This window comes from Musa acuminata, chromosome BXJ1-3, assembly GCF_036884655.1.
Source record: "Musa acuminata AAA Group cultivar baxijiao chromosome BXJ1-3, Cavendish_Baxijiao_AAA, whole genome shotgun sequence".
Taxonomy (NCBI): Eukaryota; Viridiplantae; Streptophyta; class Magnoliopsida; order Zingiberales; family Musaceae; genus Musa; species Musa acuminata.
This window is the reverse complement of record NC_088329.1, coordinates 45133583-45157898: the sequence shown is the minus strand read 5'-3', so window position 1 is coordinate 45157898 and position 24316 is coordinate 45133583. Positions and strand designations below refer to the sequence as shown.

At 41.2% G+C, this 24316-nt stretch overlaps 4 protein-coding genes across 5 annotated transcripts; 2 read left to right on the top strand and 2 right to left on the bottom strand.

Moving 5' to 3' along the window:
- Positions 1-315: 315 nt before the first annotated feature.
- On the bottom strand, positions 316-7323 carry LOC103979818 (SWI/SNF complex subunit SWI3D). Of its 2 annotated transcripts, XM_065144970.1 has the most exons (8): positions 6776-7323; positions 5916-6436; positions 3987-4628; positions 3727-3893; positions 3070-3644; positions 1562-1761; positions 1087-1388; positions 316-875 (listed from the first exon to the last, which is right to left on the bottom strand). In XM_065144970.1, the coding sequence occupies exons 1-7, from the start codon at positions 7245-7247 to the stop codon at positions 1119-1121; spliced, it is 2847 nt and encodes a 948-aa protein (XP_065001042.1). In that variant the 5' UTR covers positions 7248-7323; the 3' UTR covers positions 316-875; positions 1087-1118. The 2 variants fall into 2 exon arrangements, with proteins under 2 accessions (XP_065001042.1, XP_065001048.1); XM_065144976.1 differs by lacking the exons at positions 316-875; positions 1087-1388; positions 1562-1761 and adding an exon at positions 2655-2703.
- Positions 7324-10068: 2745 nt separating this feature from the next.
- Positions 10069-11191, top strand: LOC135638283 (uncharacterized). Its single transcript, XM_065151344.1, has 3 exons — positions 10069-10477; positions 10578-10796; positions 10880-11191. The coding sequence occupies exons 1-3, from the start codon at positions 10250-10252 to the stop codon at positions 10964-10966; spliced, it is 534 nt and encodes a 177-aa protein (XP_065007416.1). The 5' UTR covers positions 10069-10249; the 3' UTR covers positions 10967-11191.
- Positions 11192-12520: 1329 nt separating this feature from the next.
- On the top strand, positions 12521-20007 carry LOC135634578 (uncharacterized). Its single transcript, XM_065144963.1, has 6 exons — positions 12521-12755; positions 13484-13826; positions 16328-16412; positions 17909-17995; positions 18079-18312; positions 19612-20007. Exons 1-6 carry the CDS (start codon positions 12595-12597, stop codon positions 19683-19685), a joined length of 984 nt encoding a protein of 327 aa, XP_065001035.1. The 5' UTR covers positions 12521-12594; the 3' UTR covers positions 19686-20007.
- Positions 20008-20401: 394 nt separating this feature from the next.
- Positions 20402-22052, bottom strand: LOC135634568 (heavy metal-associated isoprenylated plant protein 7-like). The gene is made up of 5 exons (XM_065144945.1): positions 21915-22052; positions 21605-21731; positions 21258-21460; positions 21076-21163; positions 20402-21003 (listed from the first exon to the last, which is right to left on the bottom strand). Exons 1-5 carry the CDS (start codon positions 21921-21923, stop codon positions 20669-20671), a joined length of 762 nt encoding a protein of 253 aa, XP_065001017.1. The 5' UTR covers positions 21924-22052; the 3' UTR covers positions 20402-20668.
- Positions 22053-24316: the final 2264 nt, after the last annotated feature.

Below are 24316 nucleotides of genomic sequence, written 5' to 3'. Positions count from 1 at the left end.
TATATATATATAATATCATCAATTTTATTAATGAACACATGAAAACAAAAGGTAAAAAAAGTTTTACATCAATTCGGCTTAAAAGTTTTAAGTTATAATTTATATAATCCAACTATCCTCAGAAATGCATATCCGTTTAGTCTATCTCTATTTTATTTTATTCACAAATATTTCTACCAATGTTGAACATACGAACATCTAATTCACATAGTTCAGCAGGAATTATCTTGTTTTTGCAAAGAACACGCATTCCATATGAAACACGCAACTCTGGCTCGTATGATCTGCACTTCACATGCATCAAACACCACAACATAAATCATCCTAAATCAAATTGATCAGAAGCCTTTCTTCAACAAAACCAACCAACAAAGAACTGCTAAAGGTACTTTGTATCTGCTGCACTTCTCTGCCTTTAGCTTCTTGTGGAGAGAAACATAGAGAGAACAGTGACTGAAGTCAAATACATGCATGAAAACATTCGTTCTAGAGAAGACATACTTGTGATCCTTTCTTCAGTTTGACTCTCTCATTTTGCATCACACCTGTATATGTTTTCACTATCCACTTCAGTGGAGGGGAGCAGCAGTCAGAATATTGTGGCTATCATGGTTATAGCAGCAATCATTCCTCTTAAGGTCTTACCTTAGTGAACGTTGATCGAGTGGTGGTTACAAGGTAAAGATCAGGCAGATTACAGATATAAATAGATCTTCTTTCCTTTAGGTGAATACAACATTAATAGATGCACCTGGTTGATATGAAATCAGAAACAAAGCAGTTCTCCTCCTTGAAGAAAATGAATTATGTTCAGAAAACCAGCTTGGTCCAACCGCTGCAATGATCCAACAATTCTACAACAATGTTGCCAAGACCTAAAATTTCTAAGACTAATTAGGGAATATGCCAAAACTAGAAGGTAAACTGTTTAACATGATGGGAATGCAGGAAAAGAACTACTAGACGTGATGAGGAATTTGTAATGCAATTGGAATAGCAAAAAAAAAAAAAAAGTACCAGTGTTATGCTTCTCATATGATTTCTACCCCAAAAATACAAATGAAATTTAAAAAATGATCAACATACCAGAGAGTACAAAAGCAACTAGATTCCCATCTTCATGGCCTCCTTACAGGTGGTGGATTCCGCGATGCCATGTTAAGTGGCTTTAGACCAGTTGCGCTGTATCCCATGGCTAATCTGTTTATTGGTAAGGAAGATGGGTTGGCTCTGTGTAGGGAAGCGGGTGCTGCACCAAGTCTAGCAGCAATTATCTGTGAACGCTCAAGCATAAGTCTGTGTCTTGCTTTCTCTGTTTGTTCTCTCATCCTGAAGACGACACTTTCTATGTCGGTGAGAAATGCCAACTTCACCTCCAACTTATGCAACTGCAGGATAGCCAAGGTCAAACACAGCAATGTCATAGTAACTCGCGTTAAAATGAAAAATGCATAAGCGGTATCATATGTTAGATGCTTTTCCATACTAGTGTTGATTATTCAGTTGATACAGAACTAGACTCTAAAGAAGATGTTGTATTGATTGTTGTTCTCTTGATCACCTGCTTTTCAATAATCAAAGAAACGAGTTTCCGAATTTCATCTTCTTCCAGCTTGGCAAGAAGCTTAGCCTTCACAGCAGCAGCTGAGAGTGCAGTAACTGCAGCACGTTTCAACCTATCTATCCTAAGATCACCATCAACTGCAGTTGGGTTGAAAATTTTCTCATCATTGTTGCATGAATCTTTTCTCTCACCCTCAACTGCAAGATACATGGAAAATTACCATCTCATTAAATCAGAGGTTAACTGAGCCGATTAAACCATGCAGCTAAGCAACAACTTTTAATCATTTCTAGCAGACAAGAAAGAGAGACCACGACCAAAAGGTATCAGATTTCTAGAACCAACTATTGATAAGAAGAAGATCCACCGGAGGTTGTTTCAAAAGCATCCGACTAGTGGTATTGGAAAATCTGCAGAATTCTTTTCCTAGATCCAATGACATTTATGAAGTACAAACTAGTCACGTGTTGATGTTGGTAAATAGTTTGTCAGCAATTATTTACAGAGAAAACTAGTTATTTGGCCACACTACGGTACAAGAATACTTCAAATTGCTTGCCCCACTAGTATCCGATGTGTCAGAAACCAGTGCTCATACGATACACTTTGTCGATACGTATCAGATAACTTTTTAAAGAATCCAAATGAATAATAAATATCAATAAGATCAGATGTTTTAGGAGATTTGGGATACTTCACGGCTGCTTCTCTACTAATAAATATCAATAAGATTGTTTTTTTTCTTAAATGTCGACCTTTTATTAGATAAATATGACACCTACATTTTTTATTTGAGTTTGCAAGAGCAATTTAGCATCATACTGTAACAAATGAACTTGAGAAAAAAAAAATCTTAAATCACTAATCTTAATTCTCTTCTAAATTAGTAGATGCCAACTATTATTGAATAAAATAAGAAAAGACTAAAAAAAAGGTATATATACACGTAACTAACAATATTAAGCTATAGGTTTCAATACAGGTACTTGATTAGGCCAGTATTAGGTTAATACCGGTTGGTGTGCAATGAATGAACCGGTATTACAAGCATCACATATTGGAGTGACACTGCTAAAATTGCAGATAGGTATTTTCCACATCAGGTCAGATGGACCTATAGTCACCAGCAATAGAGCCACCTACACGGTGAATGGTCAATCTCTTGTTAGATGCAAATTCCAAATGATAACAGTATACTATTGTTACTGTATAAAAGGCATGAAAAAGATAGTTGCAAAATGCAACCTAATGTAACAGAGGAATCAGTATCATCACTCGAGAATAAAAGGCATAAACTTTATTGATCACGCATGAGAATACAGACATGGTATGTGAAGATAGTTCAATATCAATACTGAGAAAATCTCACCAGGCAACTTACATTAAATATATCTAAGATGAAAACTAGAAAAGTCCCAGAGTATTAAGTAGGGAAAGGATTAGTAGATACCAACAAATGAAAACTGTGATTCCACTGGTTCTTAAGAAAATTTTCTATTTCTTACCTGCTTTGTCTTTAGTTTCATCAGTTGAACCACCTGTTTGCACGCGCACTTGTTCTTCTGAGATAACTGAAGTACGTATCTTATCCACAGCCTTTGTAGAATCTGCATGCTGTTGGACCCTGTCTGTTGAAGCTAGATCATCTGAACTTCTCATACTATTTGATTTCTGACCCACTGAGTTGGGACAACTAACTTCCTTTGCCTTCTTACTCTTTGTAACTTCACCTTGAAAAGCTAAATCTTCAGTTTCTTTCATAACGTTGGGCATAGGTTCTACAGGCAAAGAAGCACCAGTTACACCCTTCGCGTTACTAGCCATACACTGGTCCCCAGACAAAGACTGATCAACAGATTCCTGAACAGTAGCGAGCACTGCCTTCTTTGGAGTCGCATCATTTACTTCTTCCACATCAGTTTCTTTTGGTGAAGAATCTTGCAACAAACTGGATGAGTTCCCATCATTCTCCGTAGAGGCAGCAATCTTGTTCTGCTCCTCTGATTTGTCGGTGGTATCTAAAATTGACATTTTGCTTTCATCCTTATGAATCCCCGCATTGCTTGTTTCAATATCAGGACTGCATTTTGTTTCACAAATCAAACAGTCAGCCATTACCATGTTAAATCAATCTTTAATCAAATATGAGTCAAGCTGAATACCTCACACAGAGAGATGGATCCTTACTATCAGTTGGTGGATCTTCAAGAACAAAACAATGCCTGGTAGCAAGCTGGATGCCAGGTGAATCCTCTGATATGGCTTTCAGGGAACTGCGGCATGAGGTGATAAGAGAATCAGATTCTACAACACCTGATAAGAATGCTGCCTGCAAAGGGAACACTATTTACGGGTCAACGTCCAAAAGCACTAATAAAGAGGTTATATTATATTCCACAGCAAAAAATGCACTTGAACTCACAAGTGCCATGACTGGATTTCCTGCTTCTGCAAATGAACCCAATCCTTGTTCAGGAAAGTATCCAACAGCCTGAAATGCAGCCTTCAGTGCATCAATAGCAAAACTGGCCCCATTTTCTTGGAAAATATGTTCGTCATCAGGACTCTTATTCACCAAAGGATCTGTTTTGGAAGTTATACGTTCATCTATATTTTCAGAACTTTCAAATTTTTTTGTTTCAGCCTCAAGAGCATCTGCAGGAGAGCGTTCCTCATCCTCCTTTGCTTCTTTCTTGTCAGATTCCATCAATTCAGAAGTATTTGTGGCTGTTGATTCTTTATTTGATGAAGTCGGATTCTTGCTATCCAGGTTATTGTCATTATCATCATCATCGCCTTCTAAGAAAGAATCCTCAATCGGCATTTGAAGAAAATGTAAGATGCATTGGGCTTTGGTTTTTGTAGCAACATGTTCAGCAATCTCATTCCAGTTCTCCCCAAAAAGTTCCAAGGCTTCTAGTAGAAGCAGAGTTTCCTGATCTGTCCAACTCCCACCACTTAAACCAGGAACCTCTGCAGATTCCATAAGGATAAAATCAGCTGGTAACATGCCTGATCCAAACTTCCCCTCGTTGTAGCAATCAGTGCACAAATCAAAATCTGCCTGTGATTAAAAAAAAATCATCATGTGTCCTATAGATATACTGATGCAACTATTTTGTAGAATACCAGACAGGATAAAGCCAATAGGAAAAGAAAAACTAAGACTTGGATCTCATAAAAGTTCCTGTGCCTCTAAAAGGCAAGATAGTTTAAGAGTAGCAACTCGGTCCCTCATGTTCAACTTTTATTGCAGGCAAAAATGTTCTAAACATAAGGAAGACCTTTGATGAGCAAGTAATGCCTCCTTCTCAGAATGTGATCACATTCGATAGGCTGCAACAGGCCTTCTCAGTATGTAACCAAGACTAAAAATTGTGGCTGATGCCAGAGTAACATGCCAATCTGAGATCTGGGCAGGCTAATACACACATTCTTGCCCCCACAATCTATGCCTTGAACCTTGGTCACATATGTCACAAATTAGCAACTGGACCATGGCGCTAAGACTGGTTTATAACAAAGTCTGGCAGAAAATTGATGAGCCAAGATCTTTGTTAATTGTTCGAGTTAATATACAATTTGACAACTGTGTTAAATGAGATACATTAACAATTGCTCAACCAATTTAGAAACCATAAAAGATTCGAAGGTGGTACGTTTGTAAATACAAATGATTTTTGTTAGTTTATGTATATAAGATCATAGAACAACATTCTCATGTACAAAGAAACATCCCCATATAAGTCACATCACTCACTAGAAATACTTGCACAAGGATTAAATACATATTTATCGCTAGGAAAGCCGAGCAAATATGGATGAAACTTAAAGAGACAGCAAGAATTACATGTTGCAGCAGGAAAAACTGAATTTATGAATTCTTCACGGCTACGAAAGGAGGGAGAAAAGAAATTAGAAGAAACAACACATCTCCTTTAAGTTTTAATAAATAAATGCTGTTTGGCATTGCAACTACATAAGATGCTTTGTGCAATATATATATATATATATATATATATATATATAAAATCAGGGGTAACACGGAAAAAAGGCAGAAATTATTGCAACTATATAAGATGCTTTGTGCAATAAGATGCTACATCATGATTTTGAGTTTCATTAGAACAAATTTAAGGTTTGGACAAGCTAAAAATGACTAGGTACACTTTGGTGTGTTATAAGACCGTCGAGTGTATTACCATCAATCAAGAAATTGAGAGAGTAATATAAATATTATACAATGCATGGCCCTGCATTTTGACACATCAAGAGAAGACTTCATCGTCAAACACTGTTAAAGTAATATAAATACTTAATACAAGTCATCGGTGTGGAAGGACCAACTAACCTGCTTTTGGCAATGGTAACGCTTTCTAGAGCAATCAGCTGAGCAAGAGTTGCAATGGTACTCAACAGAAGGACCAACTGGCCTAACCAAATCATCAGTTAGGGCAGACTCTGGTAGCAAGCAAGGTGGTGCAGCAGGTACCAAGGGCTCTTCTTTAATTCGGAGAAAGGACTGAATTGTTTCAAATTGGTACAACTTATCAACCAAAGATGATGTTTTAACTGTGTCATCAGCATCAGATTTGCTTGCTTCGGGTATGGATGGTGGAAAAGGATGAAAATTGATCAGACCCCAGTGGTCCAAGAATTCCAGGACTTCTTTCCTCGCATTTGCATCTCCCACAGACAGCTCTGAGAAATCTTTGAGTTCCACCTGCTTCTGTGGGTTGGAATGAAATTTCTTCATGATGGAATTCCGAATTTCCATGTACACTTCAGATGTCCAGTTTTCACACTTTCCGTCAAAAAAGGAAGGCAACATATGCTTCTCCACAGGATGAATTATATTCCATGAGAACCATCCTACATAAAGAACCAGGTCAAACGTGAATCATTTCACGTATATACTGGAATTTCCAGAGTTTCCTAATAAACAGCACATTGAGATCAGTTTCCAATTGGATTTTGATCTCAATTATAGAATTTTTTTTTACCAAATCAAGTTAGCTCTCCTCCTGCTCCAAGGTGACTAAATGAATATAAAAATCGTGCTTTGCAGGAAGAAGAGGAAGACCAATAATCATTCTATCCAAACCCTAGTACAATTTCCTATGGGGGGAAAATGAAAGCATAAACAAGCAGGAAAACAAATGGATAAGCTGAACACGTCTCCAAGATCCCAAATTTCGCCAGAGAGCTCACCGGCAGGAGTAGGGACAGCATGAACGCTGGCACCTCGAGATCGAATGGCCTCAAACTCCACATCCACGAGCGGCTCCTCAGACACCTCCTCTTCCTCCGCCTTGATCTGTCCTCCGTCGGTCGAGACGTCCTTTGCCTTAGTCTCCGTGGCCCACGCGGGCACCGCAACATGATCGGTAGGCTTATGAGTGGCGGCGGCCGCGACCTTGTGAGGCGATTGCCGAGCTCTGGTGCAGGGGCCGTTGTGAACGGGGAAGACATGGTGGAGGAGGTTCCTCTCCTTGGCCTGGCGCTTCGGGGGGGCGGAGAAGGAGGTACCGGCGAAAGAGGACAGAGTATGGGCTTTCCTCTTGGCACCGCTGGCTCTCCTCCGAGGAGCTTCGGTTAGGGTTTCGGGCGCTGGTGGCTGCGCCGCGGACGACGCCTCGGCGTTCGCCGGACCTGGGGGTACATCGCGGCCTCTCGTCTCCATCGGCGTTTCTCGGCCTTTCCCAGATTGACCTCGCGGCGGTCAAGGAGAGCGCAGACATCATCGCACTCCCCTTTTATTATCATCTTCCAAATCGTTGCATATATATATACATATATATGTATATATATATATATATATGTATATGTATATAAATATATAAATATATGTATATACATATATGTATATATATATATGTATGTATATACATATATGTATATATGTATATACATACATATATGTATATACATACATATATATATATATATGTATATACATACATATATATACATACATATATATATATGTATATACATACATATATATATACATATATATGTATATATATATATACTTGGGGTGCATATTCTTATGATAACCCTAACTATTGTATAGTTCGAAACGAAGCTGAATTGATGTACTATATTGGATGAGTTAGTTTATATGACCAATTTATGATGATTGTATATGTTACTATATGTTGACTTTATATATATATATATATATATATATATATATATATATATATATATATACATATAATCTATTTATTCAGTATATGAGTTGAATTATACCGTGCGTGACACACACAACACACACACTCTCTCTCTCTCTCTCTCTCTCTCTCTGGATAAGGAGACTTCGTTCTGTCAATGGAAAAGCCAAGAAGTAAGTACAATATCAAGAAAGACAGCAAAGCCAAGTTTCCCCCGAAGCCAACCTTTTCTCCCTCCTCCTCCTCCTTCTTGATGCCCAAGAAAGCGATGGAACCCGAGGCCATGGAGTTCGACGAATCCGAGTGGCTACTCGCCGACGACTACTTCGCCGTCTCCACTATCGGCATCGACGCCGACTGGGTCATCACCAATGGCGACGAGGGCGCCGTCTCCGGAGTCTTCTTCCACACCGCAGCCTCCAATCTCCGCGGGTCCCGCCCCTCTTACGCTCCATTTGGCCGCCTCCCAACTGACCTCGCCGACCCCTCCCTCGCCTTCCTCCCCACCGCCGCCTCCGCCCGCTCCTCCTCCCGTGGTCTCCTCCTCCTCGTCGGCCCCTGGTCCACCTACTACGTCTGCAACCCCGCCACCGCTAAGTGGCGCACCATCCCACGCCCACCGAGGCCTCATCTCTACTGCCGCACCCCCTCCCTCGCCCTCGCCCTCGTCAACCTGCCGGACGGCCCCGCCCGGTTCTACGTCGTCTGCGCCGACATGGACGAATCCGCCAGCGGGTATCGCTTCCAGAACTTCTCATCCCCCTCCGGCACGTGGCAGGAGTGGTTCGCCGTGACCACATCAGCCGATCCAATCGTCCCCTGCTCCGGCGTCTCAGCCGCCGGCGTGGCGTACTGGCGAACGTCCGCCCCCGCAGTGCTCGCCTACGATCCCGAGGCCGACGAGGCGAGGGTGCTCCCGCCGCCCCCGGGGTGCGAGGACGCCGGCGGGCCGTGGGAGCTGGGCGAGGCCGGCGAAGACGGGCGGCTGTGCTGCACGTGCGTGACGGAGTCAGCGGTCGTGGTGTACCGCCTGGGACCGTTCGACGAGTGGTCCATCCTGGACTCCCTCCCCGTGACGGTAGTCGGCGGCGACGAGGCGGTGGAGCAGGAGAGAGGTGTTCCGATCGCGTGCAGGGCGCCCCCGCGGCCGTTGAGGTTCGAGAGCACGAAGCTTGAGGTGGTGCTGTGGGTGGATGGCCACGTGTTGGCGGTGGACCTGGAGAGCCACCGAGTGAGGGAGGTCCAGTTCGACGGGCCGGCGCCGGGTGACGTCGAGGACCTCGTGTCTTACGTCAGTACCAAGGCTCCCGTGGGCCCCGTGAAATCCAGCTGACCGACGTTGACGCTTCCGTTCATCTCTGTGAAGCACACATTGTTTCTCGGTGTGCAGTTTGTTCAATGCAAATCCATCTTCTAATTCTGCCACATATCAACTACTTCACCGGCGTTCTTCTTCTGTGACTATTGAGCCAAGAATTATGTGATTGGATGGCCAATTCCGTGTCTGAAAAGTTTGACCTGAACGGTCTTACAATGGATTCAAGTCAATTAGCGACTCAATTATCCTCTTTACGTGTACGCAATGGGTAAATTAGACCGACTCGCCCGCGTCAGAGTTGCGTTGACCAGACATCAGCGGAGTCGGTGGCGCCGGTGCACCCACAAGAAGATGTCCTGCAACAGCTGCACTTAATGTAACAGTCTCCAATTGGGAATTGCCGTATACATGACCGAAAGGAACGACGTGTTCGGTGTAGGTCAACATCCACAGCTTTCTTTTAGTGCGTATTTATGGCTACGACTGGTAAGCTTGTCGGACCAAACTCTTGAGGATTCAACTTTTCTCTCAACCACAGACGAAAAGTAGCAACGCAGACCATAAAGGAGTCCTCGCGATGTCAACCTTTGTTGACTTCGAAGCGCTTCTTTCTTAGTTTACCTCGGAGTCAATGCGGAAGTCAATGCTCTGACGGCGATCACGAGTGGGGTGTGATGGCAGAGCGTTGAAAGGAATTCCTCGATGGGGAAGAATTAAATGCAGCGTCGATTGGCGCGTCAATTCACGTTGCGACGCCTAATGACAGTTTCAAATATTGACGATGAGGGCCACTTCTTAAGTTGACTTTCCCTAAAGAATTGCTAGCAACAGGTGATTCTAAATATGTTATAGGCTCATTTTATTACGATGATTCTTCAAGATAGGAAATATGACCCAATTAACATCCAGTCTATTATGATCGTTCTATCCACCTCATTCGATCCATTTCATCTCTAATTTTGTCTGTGACAATCGGAAAAGGAAATCGAGCCGAAGGATTAATTTAAAGGCCTGCCGACGACAGGCCAAGTGATTGCGTGCGCCGCCGCACTCAGCGAACGACACAAAGTATTGGAAGACGCCAAGCGCATACTCCACTCCGCTCCACTGACGCCCGTCGTCTTATACCCACTCAGCTTCCCCCAGCGAAACCGCGTCGACCCACCCACCCACCTCTACATCTCCTCCGACATGAAGGAGGTGAGCGAATCCCTCCTCTCGTCGGCCACGGCCTGCCCCAGCCGCCCCTCCCCCTCCGGCCCCCTCCTCTCCAGGGGCCGGTACAAGCTGTGGGCCCTCGCCGCCGTCCTCCTCCTCGCCCTCTGGTCCATGCTCGCCGGCACGTTCACCCTCAAGTGGTCCGCCCGCCGCCCCTCCGACGACCTCGACGGCCCCCTCCTCGAAGACGTCGACGTCCTGGTCCGCCGCCCCCTCCCGCCCCAAACCTTGTCCTCCCTCCTCTTCGATGTGATGCCTCACCGCTGCTTTCCTCGGCTTTGTTGTCTGTGTGTGGGTACAGGAGATGGAGGAGCGGGCGAAGGTGGTGAGGCACATGTGGGACGTGTACGCCCACAGCCACAGCACCGGCCGGCTGCCGAGGTTCTGGCAGCAGGCCTTCGAGGCGGCCTACGAGGAACTCGCCGGCGACGACCCCGCGTCCAGGGACGCCGCCGTCGCTGAGATCGCGAGGCTGTCGATGCGGATGGTCGATCTCGAGCCTCCCCCGCAACACCCAAAGGTAACTATCCACTGCAAATTAAGCTCGAGATCATGAAGTATGCACTATATGCGTGTCGACTTCCATCCCTTGGTGTCTTCCAGAACGCTGAACCGGAGAAGGATCGAAGCGAAGAAGACATCGGGCCGAAGTCGAACTCGTCATCATTCTCGTCGGCAAAAGCTCGGTGACTGTGATCGTCGGAATTATTCGGCATCAACGCTTCTCATGACGAGCAATAATACTTTACGAGCAACTCATGTAGCGGAGCACATCACAAAATGTTTGTCCTCCTCCTAAGTTCTTAGAATGGGGAGCACGCAAAGGCAACGCAATATGCTCTGACTCCATCTTCTCATGTGGTTCATGCAGAGTCTCTTTGTTGTCGAGGAAAACAATAAAGCTATTGTTATAGATGCGTAGTAATACAATATTTTCCTTCGATTAAATCATAAATTGGTAAAAGATATTTGAAATTAGACATAAATTTAGAAAAGAAATTCGAAGGCACACAACATATTTCTAACAACAATAACAATGTAATTTCAACAAGAGAGGCCATCATGAATTATGTACTCTATAAACAATTACAGATTTTAAGATAAACACATATATAATTGTTGATGGAAACAATCTTTGAGCCGTGGCCTCGAGGTCGACGCGGCTCGGTTCAAGTCCGGATGACGGGGGATCTTTCCGAGACAGCCTTCGAATCCGCCGAGGTGGTCTGATACGATGGTCACGACGGGATCGTTGTTTCCTCCTGGTAGGAACTCCTCGCCTTCACATCCGGCGGGGCGGTTTCTGCTTTGCACCTGCACAAAGGTCAGGTCGGGGTGCTCGGCCCGACCCTTCCGACGATCAAGTCAGATGATAGTGGTTCTCGAATGCCCCTCTCCCTGATGAACGAGAGGGTATTTATATGGAAGCTTACTGCTTCCCGAGCTGCTCGCTTGCAGGGGACAGGTTGGTAGCATCTGACACTGGTGTTGGCGTGGCGTGAAGGATTGAGCTTGAGCAGAGTGTTAATGTGTCTCGGTCGGCGTTCCGATCTGCATTGACCAGATGCTGTGAGGCGTTATTTGGGACAACTGACGTCATCCGAGTCCTATCACAGTTATTATCCTCATCAATAATAATAGATAAAAAAAATTAATTTTTTATTTATTATTTATCAAGCACTCAAAAGTATTCTATAAACTATATATTCATTCAAAAAAATAATTTCTCCAATAATATAATAAACATATAAATATAATTCTGAAACGCAATCAAAATGGTCAGAAGGAGACGCTCGCTGCCCGGCCCAACACAAAAAGGCCCACGCGGAATCCTGCCATTGGGAGGAAGATGCGTGTTCCCTGTCTCGTCGAGAAAGGTAGTCTCCACTGTTGAACTCTTACGTGGCACGATATCATCCGTTGGTCTGTTCCAGAGTCACAAATCTTACGTGCACGTAGGCTTTCGCTTGATGCTCGGGACTTTGAGGTACGCTAAGCCGCAGGCACATCGCAAGGATGGGTGCGACAAAAAAACACGAAGATCCTCTCCAAGCATGCCTGCAATTATCGTTGTCCAAGTCATGTCACAGCCGTCGAATAGCGTGGGCCTGACCGACACTGCTATGGCTGGACCGTCGTGTTGATCGTGAACGGTCCATTTCATGATCGAACTCGCAAAAGGATTTGGAGAGAATCTTGGGCCTAATAAAGCGGGTCTCTTCTTTCACTGAGCCCTCCCCGAGTTCTCAAAGGGGAGTAGCTGCGGCGAGAGGGACGATCTCGGTTTGGGGGAGTCGAGAGGGAGGGATCGTGGAATAATGGCGGGGATCGCTCTCTTGCTCGATTTCTTGAAGAGGAATCCGAGTTTGTCCACTCAATCCCTCCACTCCTATAGCTTGTTCTCGGCCACTGTCGCCGCGTCGGCCGCGGCGGCTTCCGTCGCCGCCGGGAAGCCTTTTGCCTCTCGGGCGATCTTTGGGTGCGCTTCCCTCGATAATCCTTTGTTTTTTGTTTCATTTGCGACAGGAGAGTATTAATCGGATTCGATTCGTTCTTGGTTGGCTACGGGGTGCGGCTCCGTGTCCCAAGAAATTGGTCATTTTTGGGTGTCCTGTGACTAATCTCGCGTTTGTTAGATAAGGTTGAGTATATTTTTCGTCCTTTGAGGTCTGTCATGATTTGGAGTTTCTCTTAGAAATTGTCGCTGATAAAGTTATTGTTTCTGCAATGACATACTTTTAGAGTTGATGCTTGTTATATGTTAAATGCATCAGTTTCTTCCATTTCATATATGTGAATCCTGAACCAAGAAAAGCAATACCTTCGGTCGAGAGGGTGTTCTTTTTCCTGACAAAGAAACTGGGAAGCATGTCTCAGATACAGTCACCAAACGCTTTGAGTAATCTTTTCTCTTCGAGCCTGGATTGCTTCTAAGAGAAGCATTTTATTTTAGGAAACTTGACTGTGGTTTAGCTACATTGCTTTCCATCATGTTGATCTTAAAATCTGTAAAGAAATATACACATTCGTGTTTAATACGTTATACACGCATAGTTATTTGACATGTTGGGATCCTGGATACTGTAATCGGTAGCATTAACTATTATTGGATATATTTTTGCTTATATTTGCTAAACTTTTGATTCCATGTTAATATGGAGTTCTGTAATCTTTGATTTCGATGGTTTCTACTTGTCAACATTTCAGTGACTGTGATCTTCCAATTGCTTATTGTGATGCTGGTGCAAGTGCAACATGGGATGCGGAGTACATTCCTAATGTCCGAAGTGTTTCTGAAAATATTTTACCCAACTCATTCAAGTACAGAACAAAGGAATATCCTCTAGAGCTGAAACCTCTGTTTTCAGCCTTTGGTTTTAGGTCTCTCACAATAACATCGTTGAGGTCCTTTTTGTTGTTCTATTTGCCTCTTTTGGAACCTCGCCCTCCTGTGGAAGAGAATGATGATTTTCTGCATGAGGCTCCAGAGGAAAAGCCTGTAGATTTGGTCACTCCTTTTCGGAACTCGGTGAAACAAATTATCCGTGAGGTAAGAACTTTAATCCGGACATTCTTTTCTCTTGTTTTTCATTTGGCTGGATGTTGATTAGGCTTTTCAATTTCTTTAAAATATGTTTTGAACCACCGAATGTGATTCTTAGTGGTTGTCTTTGGTTGATCATTTGAAAAATTCAATGATGAGACTTTCAAATAACTACTTAACCGAGTAATTTAAGTTTGTCTTGAGAACATCCCTGCTTAAACCTTTGATTATTGATTGTGTCATTGGTAATATGGGTTTTTTCTTGGACTTACTAGAAAATAATCTTAAAGTTAGAAAATGGGGAAAACTTTATATTACTAGGATCAGCATACATCCAAGTTTTAGTTTTTGGGAAAAAAGGGCACAAGACTAATTGCATGATATAAGAGATGATTTCTTAAGCCATTCCTATTTTGATGGTAATCTAGTGAGCCTAGAACCACATGACCAAAAAGTCTTAAGCACAAATTAATGTTAATATGCTCATCTAGCCTTATATATCATTATAATCATTCTTTCAATTCCATTGTAAGACTGTTTGGAGTGTCACAATGTTCCCCACTTAAGGGTTGATATCACCATTAAACCTTAAAGCCAAAACATAGCTCAGAGTCTAGATTTATGCCCTAGTAAGTGACATGAGAGGTTCGACACAATAATTGTTCCATGACAAGATGTATCTCCAGCCCCAATTGTGATAACTCCACTCATGGAGAATTTGACCCATTACTTGATGTGAATAGAACCATAAGAGCTAAAATGCTTAAATCCAAGTTGATGATAGTAAGCCTATGTAACCCTATATATCATTGCAATTATCCTTCCACTTTTGATATGAGACTTCATGGAGCGTTACTCCAATATTTTGAGTTGGGCAGAAACTTGAATCTCAGTCAAAGTTGACCAGGCCTAAGGTGTTTGGACAAAGACAGCTGAAACTTCTTAGTGGGTTAGGCAGAAACCAAACCTGCCATTTACTCCAAGAGTTTGAATTTTAACCAACCTAACTTTGGGCCCTTTTGTCTCAGAAACAGTCAGCGCTGCCCTTTAACAGTTCTAGTATGGCTGTGGATAAAATTAGGATGTTCCAAACAACTAAGATTTTCACAAATGAAATAATGTGTTAAAACACCTTTGTTGTATCTTATATGTGATTGTCTCTAGTTTAAAACACTGAATCAATTTAGTTGCATTTGCACAATTTTTTAAGAATCTATTTGTACCCTCTATTATGCATTATCAAGATTATGAAAAGTGGATGCAGAGTGTAGGCAGTTTGTTCACTGAATTCTGTATATCCAGTATCCTGATACATGGATATACAGAATTGTGAAAATATGGATTCTATTATAAAATATAAATAAAATAAAATTGTGAAAAATATAGGAGTGACCAGTGAACTAGATTTCAAGCAATATAATTATACTTCATAATAGATGATGACATATTTTACTTAACACACTCAAGCATAGTAAAACAAATTTGCATGCAAATATTTGAAATTATAATAAACAACAACAAACTATTTTAAGAAATTACTGCTTCCTTCTATGCTTAACTAGAAGATAATATGTGTATTCCAATATTCATGAGATAATGTGAAATGCACAAGCTTGGCAAAGTCCAATATCAAGTAGACATATTAAAATCTGTTCATACTTTTAGTCATTTAACAGTCTTTTGTGGCTCTTGTGCTGTCATATACGCCATATGAGTTCCAACTATACAGATGACCACATATTGGCATGTGTGATGTGTTCTATTGACTGAAACCCAACATACATCATATTGACTTCTTCTAATTAAGATGCCCATTATAATGCTTATACGCTTGTGATACTGGAGTGTAATGGAGAACTCACAAGTAGAGATTGTAGTCTGAATATCGTACAAATTGAGGCCGAAAAATATCTGCTACTTAATTTCCAATCTATTTCTAGAGATGTGCAACATTCAAGGATGTAAACCTTGAATGTAATAATAGAGAAGAAGAATATAAAAAAAAATAGGTAATATTGCATAATAATGATGCATTAAACTTGACGTAGGTACTTGGTTATCAAAAGTCTCTAAGCTTACAAGGTAAAATCGCATGGATTTATCCTCTTCATGACTTGCATCGTCTAAAGTCTTGTGCTCTAACGTGGTCCATTCTAGTTGTTGTATAAGATGCAATACTGTAGTGTTTTACCACCAGGTTCATGATAAACTGATTCATCAATGTGGAGCTGTCTATTGTCATTGTTCATATTTACCAATTATTATCTAATATAACTGCACACAGTATGAATTAACAGTGAGTGGTTATGTTTACTTTTGCTAGTTATTCTGAACAAGCTTCTTTACAAAGGGATGTGGCTTGAATTCCACATCTTTATGGAACGTGGCTTTAATTCCATAACAATACTTTCACAACCAGTTGGATAATATCACTAGTTTCTTTTCAAAGGGACATCATCAAATTTGGAGTACGACATGAATGCAAATGATGTTTTCTTGTATTTCAGACATCTGTTGTAACAATAAGGCGGGTGCTGGAAAGATTGGCTGTCCATCATGTTTCACAAAGAATGGCATGGAAACTTCTTAAAGGTATTAGATCTTATTATATGTTGTTACGATTAGTTCTTAGGTCCCTTCCACTAAGCTATTGATCAAATTAATGAGAAATTTTCAAATCGATATGCATGAGTAATATCCATGCTATATTCATTATATTTCATTTAATTTCTGATGACTGAACTTTCATGACCTGTGGAAATTTGGAAATACTAGTCATCATGTTTTAGATGCTCCTTTTTTTCCCTTGAAACAATCATAAGTTACTAGAACCTTTTTGCTTATGATGACTAAAGTTTGTTACAGATCAAAGAATCTAGCCACCTTAAAATTCTTACAGTATTCCTGGTTGTAAGTTCTACTTAAAAACCCTTTAGGACCTAATATAATTTTTTTAAAAGTGATCAATACTCTTAATATCTTAATTTATTGGGAAAGATGTGCCAATGATACACAAGATCGGATAACTAAACTCACAATGGTCTTAACGCTTTAAAAGAGATTCTTTCTTAAAGTATAAGAAACTGTTTGACTCCTCAACAAGGTACTTCATCCTACAAGATCTGTTCTTAGGCCTAAGAACATGCAGCCCTCATTATGATTCTATGTTGTAAAAGATTTGTTTAAGAGTCCTCAGAGATGATTGTTTGGCACAGCCATGAGAAAGCTCGAGGGTCTTCTGGATTTGATTGGCATTGCCTCAGGGAAGCCCAAGGATCTTCAAATATCTTTTGGCATACCTTTAATTCCACCAAGTTGAAGTGAACTCCCATAGATGCACAAGCATTGTGGTCTATTGGAGACCATTTTCCTTCTGCATTCTTAAGATTCATAAAGATATGAAGAAAAAACACACAAGAAGATGGTACATTGTTATACTTATTTTTACCTTCTTGACATCATTGCACTAAGATCAGTATATGGCATGCTGAGATCATCGCACCATGTCTATGTCACTTATCGTTCTCAGCTTGCATTCCAGTTGCTGTTGTATCTTATGGATTTCACAATACTATTTTCTTATTTAGGTGGATTAACAAAAATCGCCTTAATAGTTCATATAGGATAATTTGAGACGTGTCTGGTTCTTGTTCTGCTGCTTGACCTGATAAATGTGGTTCACAATGTGCTGTAGTTGTTATCAAGCTTTCACCAACTCCCTAACTTGCATAAAGTTAAGAAATTTTCTATCTTATTTTTTATTGAAGTAACATTTCCAGTTTATGGCTCACGGGGACAAAGGGACAGGTATATTCCTTCAATATTGGTTCATGTAGGAGTCCAATTTTGTGGTGGTTTAAATGTAACAAGTGCATTATCCGTTTGTTTTTGCTACTTGTGATGAGAATAGACTAGCTACCATCTGGTAGAGGATTTGAGTCGACGCATTAAATTTAGACATACATGTCAAATTCTTATCTTCGGATGAAATTTCTGAGTGGAAAAGATTGCCTGTTGACTTTTTTTAATTTTCTTTAATGTATTTGGTTTTGCTTCGACTACTGAGGGTTCTGAGTTTGGTTTTTCAGATGTTCCTAAGTCAGCCAAACGCAAAGCTGCAAGGGGTATGCCAACTCTGTCGTTTTTATATAGTGTCAGCGGAACAACCTTCAGAGGTTAGGCTTTTCTTGTTTCTTACTTCCAATTTGATCTACTATCTATTTATTGATTCTTATGCTCTTCTGTTTTTCTATATTAGGACATTTGTTGGGTGTAGCTGCATCATGGATTGTCCAAGTGGTTATTGAGATCTACAGATGTTTTTTCCGTAAGAATATCAATGGTGATGAAGATATTAGCATCAATGAAAAGATCAGGCTTTTCAGGAGAAAGTTGTATGGGACAACTGTAAAGTGCAGCGCATCATTAGTTTTTGCATCTGTTGGAGCAGGCATTGGAGCTCTTTTTAATCCTTCAACCGGCCAGTGGATTGGTAAGTACATGTATTCATTTACACAAAATAACCATGCAAAAAGGCACATATGAATACTTTAGTTCTGTCTTTGGAATTATCAATTTTTACCTGTGTCACATATTGGTGTGCTGTTATCGACGTACTAATATAATTCTCCATAAATATAATAAACTTGGTGTTGAAAGAAATATCCTCCGAAATTTAATATATGAAAACTAAGAATAGAATCTACTTCTTTAACCCTTACTTTGGGTTAGGATGCAACTACCTGATCCTTTCTTGATCACCACATAACTGAGGTAAACCTTATAGGTACAAGCATATAGATTCCATGCATAGACCTGTATAAATGCATGACGCGTAGCAAGAGATACTATGTACATGCTAATTTCTGGAAAAAATGGCAATTTACAATCTGAAGATTGCTACCCTATGTTCAACTATTAATGGACTATAACCACAAATTTTCACTTGAAGGATGGGTTGCTAATTGGACTAGGAGGTAGAAAGGAAAGCTAGCAACGTGTGGGATGAATATATGTGCACCCTTAAGATGCTTTATACAATGAGATCAAGCTAGATTCTGATTGATGGAATATGATATGATAAGTAATTACAGATATAAGAAAAAGCCAATTGTTTGGTTGCTTTTCATTGTTTACCTGGTGTAGCTGCTGAGTGGTAGACACTGAAACTAGCTTAGTTTACTAGATTTAACCTTCTCATGGTATCAAACAAGTCATTATTTTGTTTTATGGAGTAAATTCTGCCACTATGGTCCTGGTCAAGGTCAAGGCCCCGTTTAGAACAAATTTCATATTGTTGTTAAACTTCATCTGCAACTCTGTAAATACAATTCAGGAACTTCTTACATAACAGAAGAAGCAATTCTCCTTCGAATCATGGTTTTGATGGCAAGTTCATCTTAGCGATCTAAATAATTTTCTTGTCAAAGTGTTTTGTCTGCATTCTATAGGAACATATAACACCTCATATTTGGGTGTGGACACTGTATTTTCTTCATAAGCAGTGCATGTTTGCGTCAATCGATTGCACATTACTCCAGTAGTTTGGTAGTATGACATTGCAATAGTTTGGTAGTATATATATATATATGTCTGCTTCTGTGGCTACTGATGATTCTTTTTCTCATTGTCAAGCTTGGAATGTGCCTTCCCTTGAAGCTGGAAAAGTGCTTTCCATATTTAGGCTAAGTTTACATGTTTGCTGACCCTAAAACTGGAGATGACGATATTCTCTCCGTTATAACTCAACCTTCATACTCATGTTTACTGCTCTGCATCGTTGTTTCTGTAGGTTGTGCTCTTGGAGATTTTTCTGGGCCTATCATTGCCATAGTTTGTTTCGAGAAACTTCATTTGCAAATTTGAGAATGCGGCAACAAAGGTATTTTGCTAAAATCTGGCACCTTTTGTCTCTACTTTGCCAGACAAATCTCTCAGCACTTTCTTCCTCCAAGAATTTGTCAGTAAACCAGATGCTGATCGGTAACAAGTCGCACCTAGTTAAATAATTTTTTCCCCACATTATTTGGTTAGTCTAGTTCATACTTTATGCATACTTGAAAATGCATTGAATAGCCATCCGGATTGGACTAAGAATGTTTGTAGAGCAAGCAATTGTTCCAAAATCCAGGAGGTGTTCTGACTGATGATGTTTGACCAATAATGAGCCAATTGTTCTTCTTCTTCTTCTTCTTCTGTTTCTTCGATACAATTGTTTTCTTAACTACGAATCTGCTGTATATTAAGTTTCATTACACGTCGATGATATCATCGGTTTCCATCATTCCAGCTATTGTTTGTCTTCTAAATTGTCTGTTCTTTTGTTCTTCCATAAACTGATAATTGTTCAGGATACTGATTTAGATTTCATGTAGATGATCTGGGCATGCTAGACATAAATTTATTGTTTGCCACCCACACAATGAAGTCTGTGATGCTGCTGATTCATCATGATTCTCAAGTGGATCATTGCCCTAAATGAATTGAGAATCCTATGAATCAACGGAAAGCAAGAAAGAAAATTAGTAGCTATCATTAATTGAACATTCCACAACATGAACATGATTTTAATTGGATCACCATTGATCTCAAAAAAGGAAAGCTTAAGCTATTAAAATGCTAAAACATTTTCGAATTCCCATTATTACATAATCTTTAGCAAATTAGTAGTGGATGATGATTAGGGAAGAGATACAGTCATAAGCTCATGCCATCACCAATTAGGTTTTCATATATGTAAAGACACTACTCGGTGTGGCGGCTACCAAAAAGCCATGCATGGCATACATAACATGAGCGCTTAATTATAAGACTATACTATATATATACACTTGTGGTTCGTAGGATGATTACATAACAGAGCAAGCATTGGGGTTCTCGTCACTGAAGGTTTGAGGCGTATAAGCGTACTCCACATAGTCCCGAGAAGAAGGCCAATACTCGTACTTGCTGATGTCGTCCTTCGTTCCCTCCTCTTCTTTCTTCTCATCCTCCTCCTCTCGCATCTTTTCCTCGTCGCCATTGTCGTCCTTCTTCTCCCCCTCTTCCTCCTTCTCCTCCTCCGGCACGATGGAAGCCTGCTTCCTCGTCCTCCTGTGCACGTTCTCCGCCAATGTCACTGGGTCTATGAATCCTGTGACGATCACTTGACTGCTGGCCAAGTCCGTGGCCACCGACTCCACACCTACGAGCAATCCAATGAGTTAGTGATCTGACAAGAAACTGCTGTTATTAGTGCCTGGTAAGATCTGCTCACCGTCCATCTTCTTGATGCGCTTCTGCAGCACTTGAGCACACCTCTCGCAGTGCATTCTGACCTTGAGAATGACCGTGATCGGCTTCGGCTGCATCCATGGGAAGGACGGATGTGGAACGAGGTTTTACACTGGGAGGGTCGTGGGTAATAATAATATACTTGGAGAAGACGATGGTGGTTACCTCTTCTTTCGTCTCTTCTGGTGGGGCTTCGGCCTCCTCTTTCTTCTCCTCCTCCTCCTCGGGGGGTTTTGGGAGGGGAGAGATGAGCTCGACCTTCTTGCCTGTCTTCTTCTGAATTCTCTCACATATCTTTGCTGGATCCGCTGCCTTCCCCTTGATCACCACTGTTCGAGACTTGCAGTCTGTCTTCACATCCTCCACACCTGTTTTCATTTTAGATGAAGCTAATGATTCTCTCAGTATTATTTGATCTCTTTGTTGATCAGTATACGTTGGCTTGCCGATCGTTGCAATACTACTTTCCAGTAAAGAGAAAGAGAGAGAGAGAGAGAGAGAGAGATTCTTACCTTCGAATCGTCTTAGCGATCGCTCAACTTTTCTTGCACAGCCCTCGCAGTGCATGTCCACTTTGAGAACAATCTCCGGGGGCTCCTCCTCTGCTGCCTCTTCTTTGTTCTCTTCTTCCTTTTGCTCCTTCACAGTCACAAGTATTTGCAGGACTTCAGCAAACAGACTTAGGGACACGAAAACCACTATATGTTGATAAACTCAATCGCTTAAAGCATTCAGACTTAAGTTAGTTGAAGCATATAAAATCCTCTTAAGATCTCTAGAATTCACTGCTGTTATTGGACAACAGTGCAGGATGGAACTTACTTCGCCCATAATAATACTTGATCTGAGTTCTTCGGATCCAAATGAGAGAGAGAGAGAGAGAGAGAGAGAGAGAGCTTGGCTTCTCAGTATATATTTTCTAGCCTTGTAATAGATGTTTGAAGAGCTGGAAGGGTATATATAGGCATGAACGGGGGAGGGTGGGAGATTGTGCTATGTTGTCTGGTGGTACCGACCGTGAGGGAATATTAACGTCATGCAGCATGAAGTCTCTTTCTATCTTCAAGAAAGAGAAGCCACGCATCTCTCTTTGCCCACTGCAGGATAAGCATCGGCCACACTCGATAAAGTACCTTCACCTTTGTTAAGGTCTTCCTAATCGAATTCAAAGCCAATCATGCTACCAGAGAGAGAGATAAAAGAGACTTATCGCCATAGATTCCGAGGAGCCAATCGTTCAGAGAGGGCGGGGGGGAGAGAGAACTCCCCAACGTGTGGACAAACCCCCACTGGTAGCTCATCGGTGGTGGGCGAAAGAGACCGGAGCCCGCGGGGCCCAGAGCCTTGCGACCAATGGGTGGCTGGCTGGCGGGCTTGGCGATAAGCATCGCCCCGCCGAGTCCTCCTCATCCGGGTGGTGGAGCAGAACAAAGCGGCCGGAGATAAAAGAGACGGAGGAGGGCGACAGACTTTTGGGTCTTTACGTGACCATCGGAGAGAATCTCACAAAGTCGATGGTGGGGGCCCCACGAGCACGCCGTTTTGTCACGTCTTTATGAGAATATTCCTGTGGGTTTCGCGACCACGTGAACGTTCACACGTAGCATTCACGAGTCCCCAAAGCTACTCGAATTTAATGGGATGACATGTTGACTTCACGCTCTCGCGGTCAACATATGCTAATCGGTGACTGATTCATAACAATTGTCTCTGATTGATTGAAATCATATTGACAGACTCGATTCATATGGTTCGAAGTCGTACTTTCATGTTCATAGTATATATTAGCATATTGTTTTTTGTAATCATATAATTCATACGTCGGTAATTACGTTTTCTTAGGGTCTCCATGCACATTAGCTTTTATATACTGAGCTTCCATGTTGATCTCTGCAGTCTTCCTTCCCTCTCCATTCTATCTTTGTAGCAATTAAGTTCATGACGGTACGCATCAATGAATTTGTTCTAGTTGTTCTCTCTTTCAATCTTCTAGCTTTTAGATCTTCCTAGTTGGGTAAAAGATAGCGGCAGAGAACCCTTCACCGAAAGTGTCATGGTGAGGATTCTGGTGTGTGATGCTGATGCTACTTGGACATGTTTTACTTGCACACACTCTAATTTGCCACTGATGTGATGAGTTCGATTGCCTCGGTTCGAGTTCTTCCTGAAACCTAAGGATCGAGCTGTGAACATATACATATAGGTTTATCCAGAAACCCTAATCCATAGTTTGAGCATGTAAATGAGAAGATGGAGGCTTCTTCCTCTTTGCAGTGTGTGCAAAATATGCTTCATTCACAAGCCTTTTTATCACACATCAAGTGGTCCAAGCAAAGCAGGAAAACACAAATGATCCATAGGTAGAGTCCCATATGATTCTGGTGTTGAGAGAAGGTGGAAGACCAGCCATATGATTCAGTCTCCTGTCGAAGAGTGGTGAGGAACAAATGGTGTAAACCCAACACAGCATATCTGATAGACTTGGATGTGTCAGTTCATGGCCAAGTTCTTACAAAAGACTTTTTCCTGCTGGTCCAGCCACTTCCATTTGTTGATGCTACTAGTAGAATTGACATCCACCAATCCAAACATAAACATTCACATCCCTAAATGTATATATTCTTTTATTCAGAATAATTAGCTTAATAAACTTAGAATCATGTGATCACTGGTTAACATATCTAAGCTATAATGATAGTATATTGGTTCTTTCATCTTTGACTCTTCAACAGACTCCTCCTGTACACATATATATACATGAAATATTATGGACCACAATTCCATGATAGAGAAATACAAGTTTTTGAAGCTGTTCTCAAGTACTTACAATTCCTCAAACATGACCCATAAAATGAAATCAGATTCCAAGAAGAAAAGCCTTCCATAATACTGCTTCATTGCATTCAGTGATTGTTTAAGTTTGACTGCATTCTGAGAGTTAGCAATACACTTCATATTACTAATTTAATATCTAATTTAATACCTATTTGAATCGATATCTAATATTTATTAAACTAGTCCAAAATCACTCTAGACTAATTTAATTAAATTTAATCGATTTCAATTAAGTCAAATAGGCTTGAACTAATCAAAGTGATATGGAATCACCTTGAACTAACTTGAACTAGTCAGTCTAGTATACATATTCGAGCTCAATCAAACTGGTCATGTATGTCATACATGTTTGAGGTAGTAGGTTGGGTTGATGTACAATAGGTTAGACA

What these genes read in the sequence shown, in the direction of transcription:
- LOC103979818 (XM_065144970.1), bottom strand. Translation starts at nt 7,247, where the DNA reads ATGGAGACGAGAGGCCGCGATGTACCCCCAGGTCCGGCGAACGCCGAG. An exon ending in TGCTGTCCCTACTCCTGCCG is followed by an intron (nt 6,437 to 6,775) that starts GTGAGCTCTCTG and finishes TTCTTTATGTAG; the next exon opens with GATGGTTCTCATGGAATATA. An exon ending in GATCCATCTCTCTGTGTGAG is followed by an intron (nt 3,645 to 3,726) that starts GTATTCAGCTTG and finishes AACAAAATGCAG; the next exon opens with TCCTGATATTGAAACAAGCA.
- LOC135638283 (XM_065151344.1), top strand. Translation starts at nt 10,250, where the DNA reads ATGAAGGAGGTGAGCGAATCCCTCCTCTCGTCGGCCACGGCCTGCCCC. An exon ending in TCGAAGACGTCGACGTCCTG is followed by an intron (nt 10,478 to 10,577) that starts GTCCGCCGCCCC and finishes GTGTGGGTACAG; the next exon opens with GAGATGGAGGAGCGGGCGAA. An exon ending in CTCCCCCGCAACACCCAAAG is followed by an intron (nt 10,797 to 10,879) that starts GTAACTATCCAC and finishes GGTGTCTTCCAG; the next exon opens with AACGCTGAACCGGAGAAGGA.
- LOC135634578 (XM_065144963.1), top strand. Translation starts at nt 12,595, where the DNA reads ATGGCGGGGATCGCTCTCTTGCTCGATTTCTTGAAGAGGAATCCGAGT. An exon ending in CAGCGGAACAACCTTCAGAG is followed by an intron (nt 17,996 to 18,078) that starts GTTAGGCTTTTC and finishes TTTCTATATTAG; the next exon opens with GACATTTGTTGGGTGTAGCT. An exon ending in TTCAACCGGCCAGTGGATTG is followed by an intron (nt 18,313 to 19,611) that starts GTAAGTACATGT and finishes TTGTTTCTGTAG; the next exon opens with GTTGTGCTCTTGGAGATTTT.
- LOC135634568 (XM_065144945.1), bottom strand. An exon ending in ATCGCTAAGACGATTCGAAG is followed by an intron (nt 21,461 to 21,604) that starts GTAAGAATCTCT and finishes AAATGAAAACAG; the next exon opens with GTGTGGAGGATGTGAAGACA. An exon ending in GCGCATCAAGAAGATGGACG is followed by an intron (nt 21,004 to 21,075) that starts GTGAGCAGATCT and finishes GATTGCTCGTAG; the next exon opens with GTGTGGAGTCGGTGGCCACG.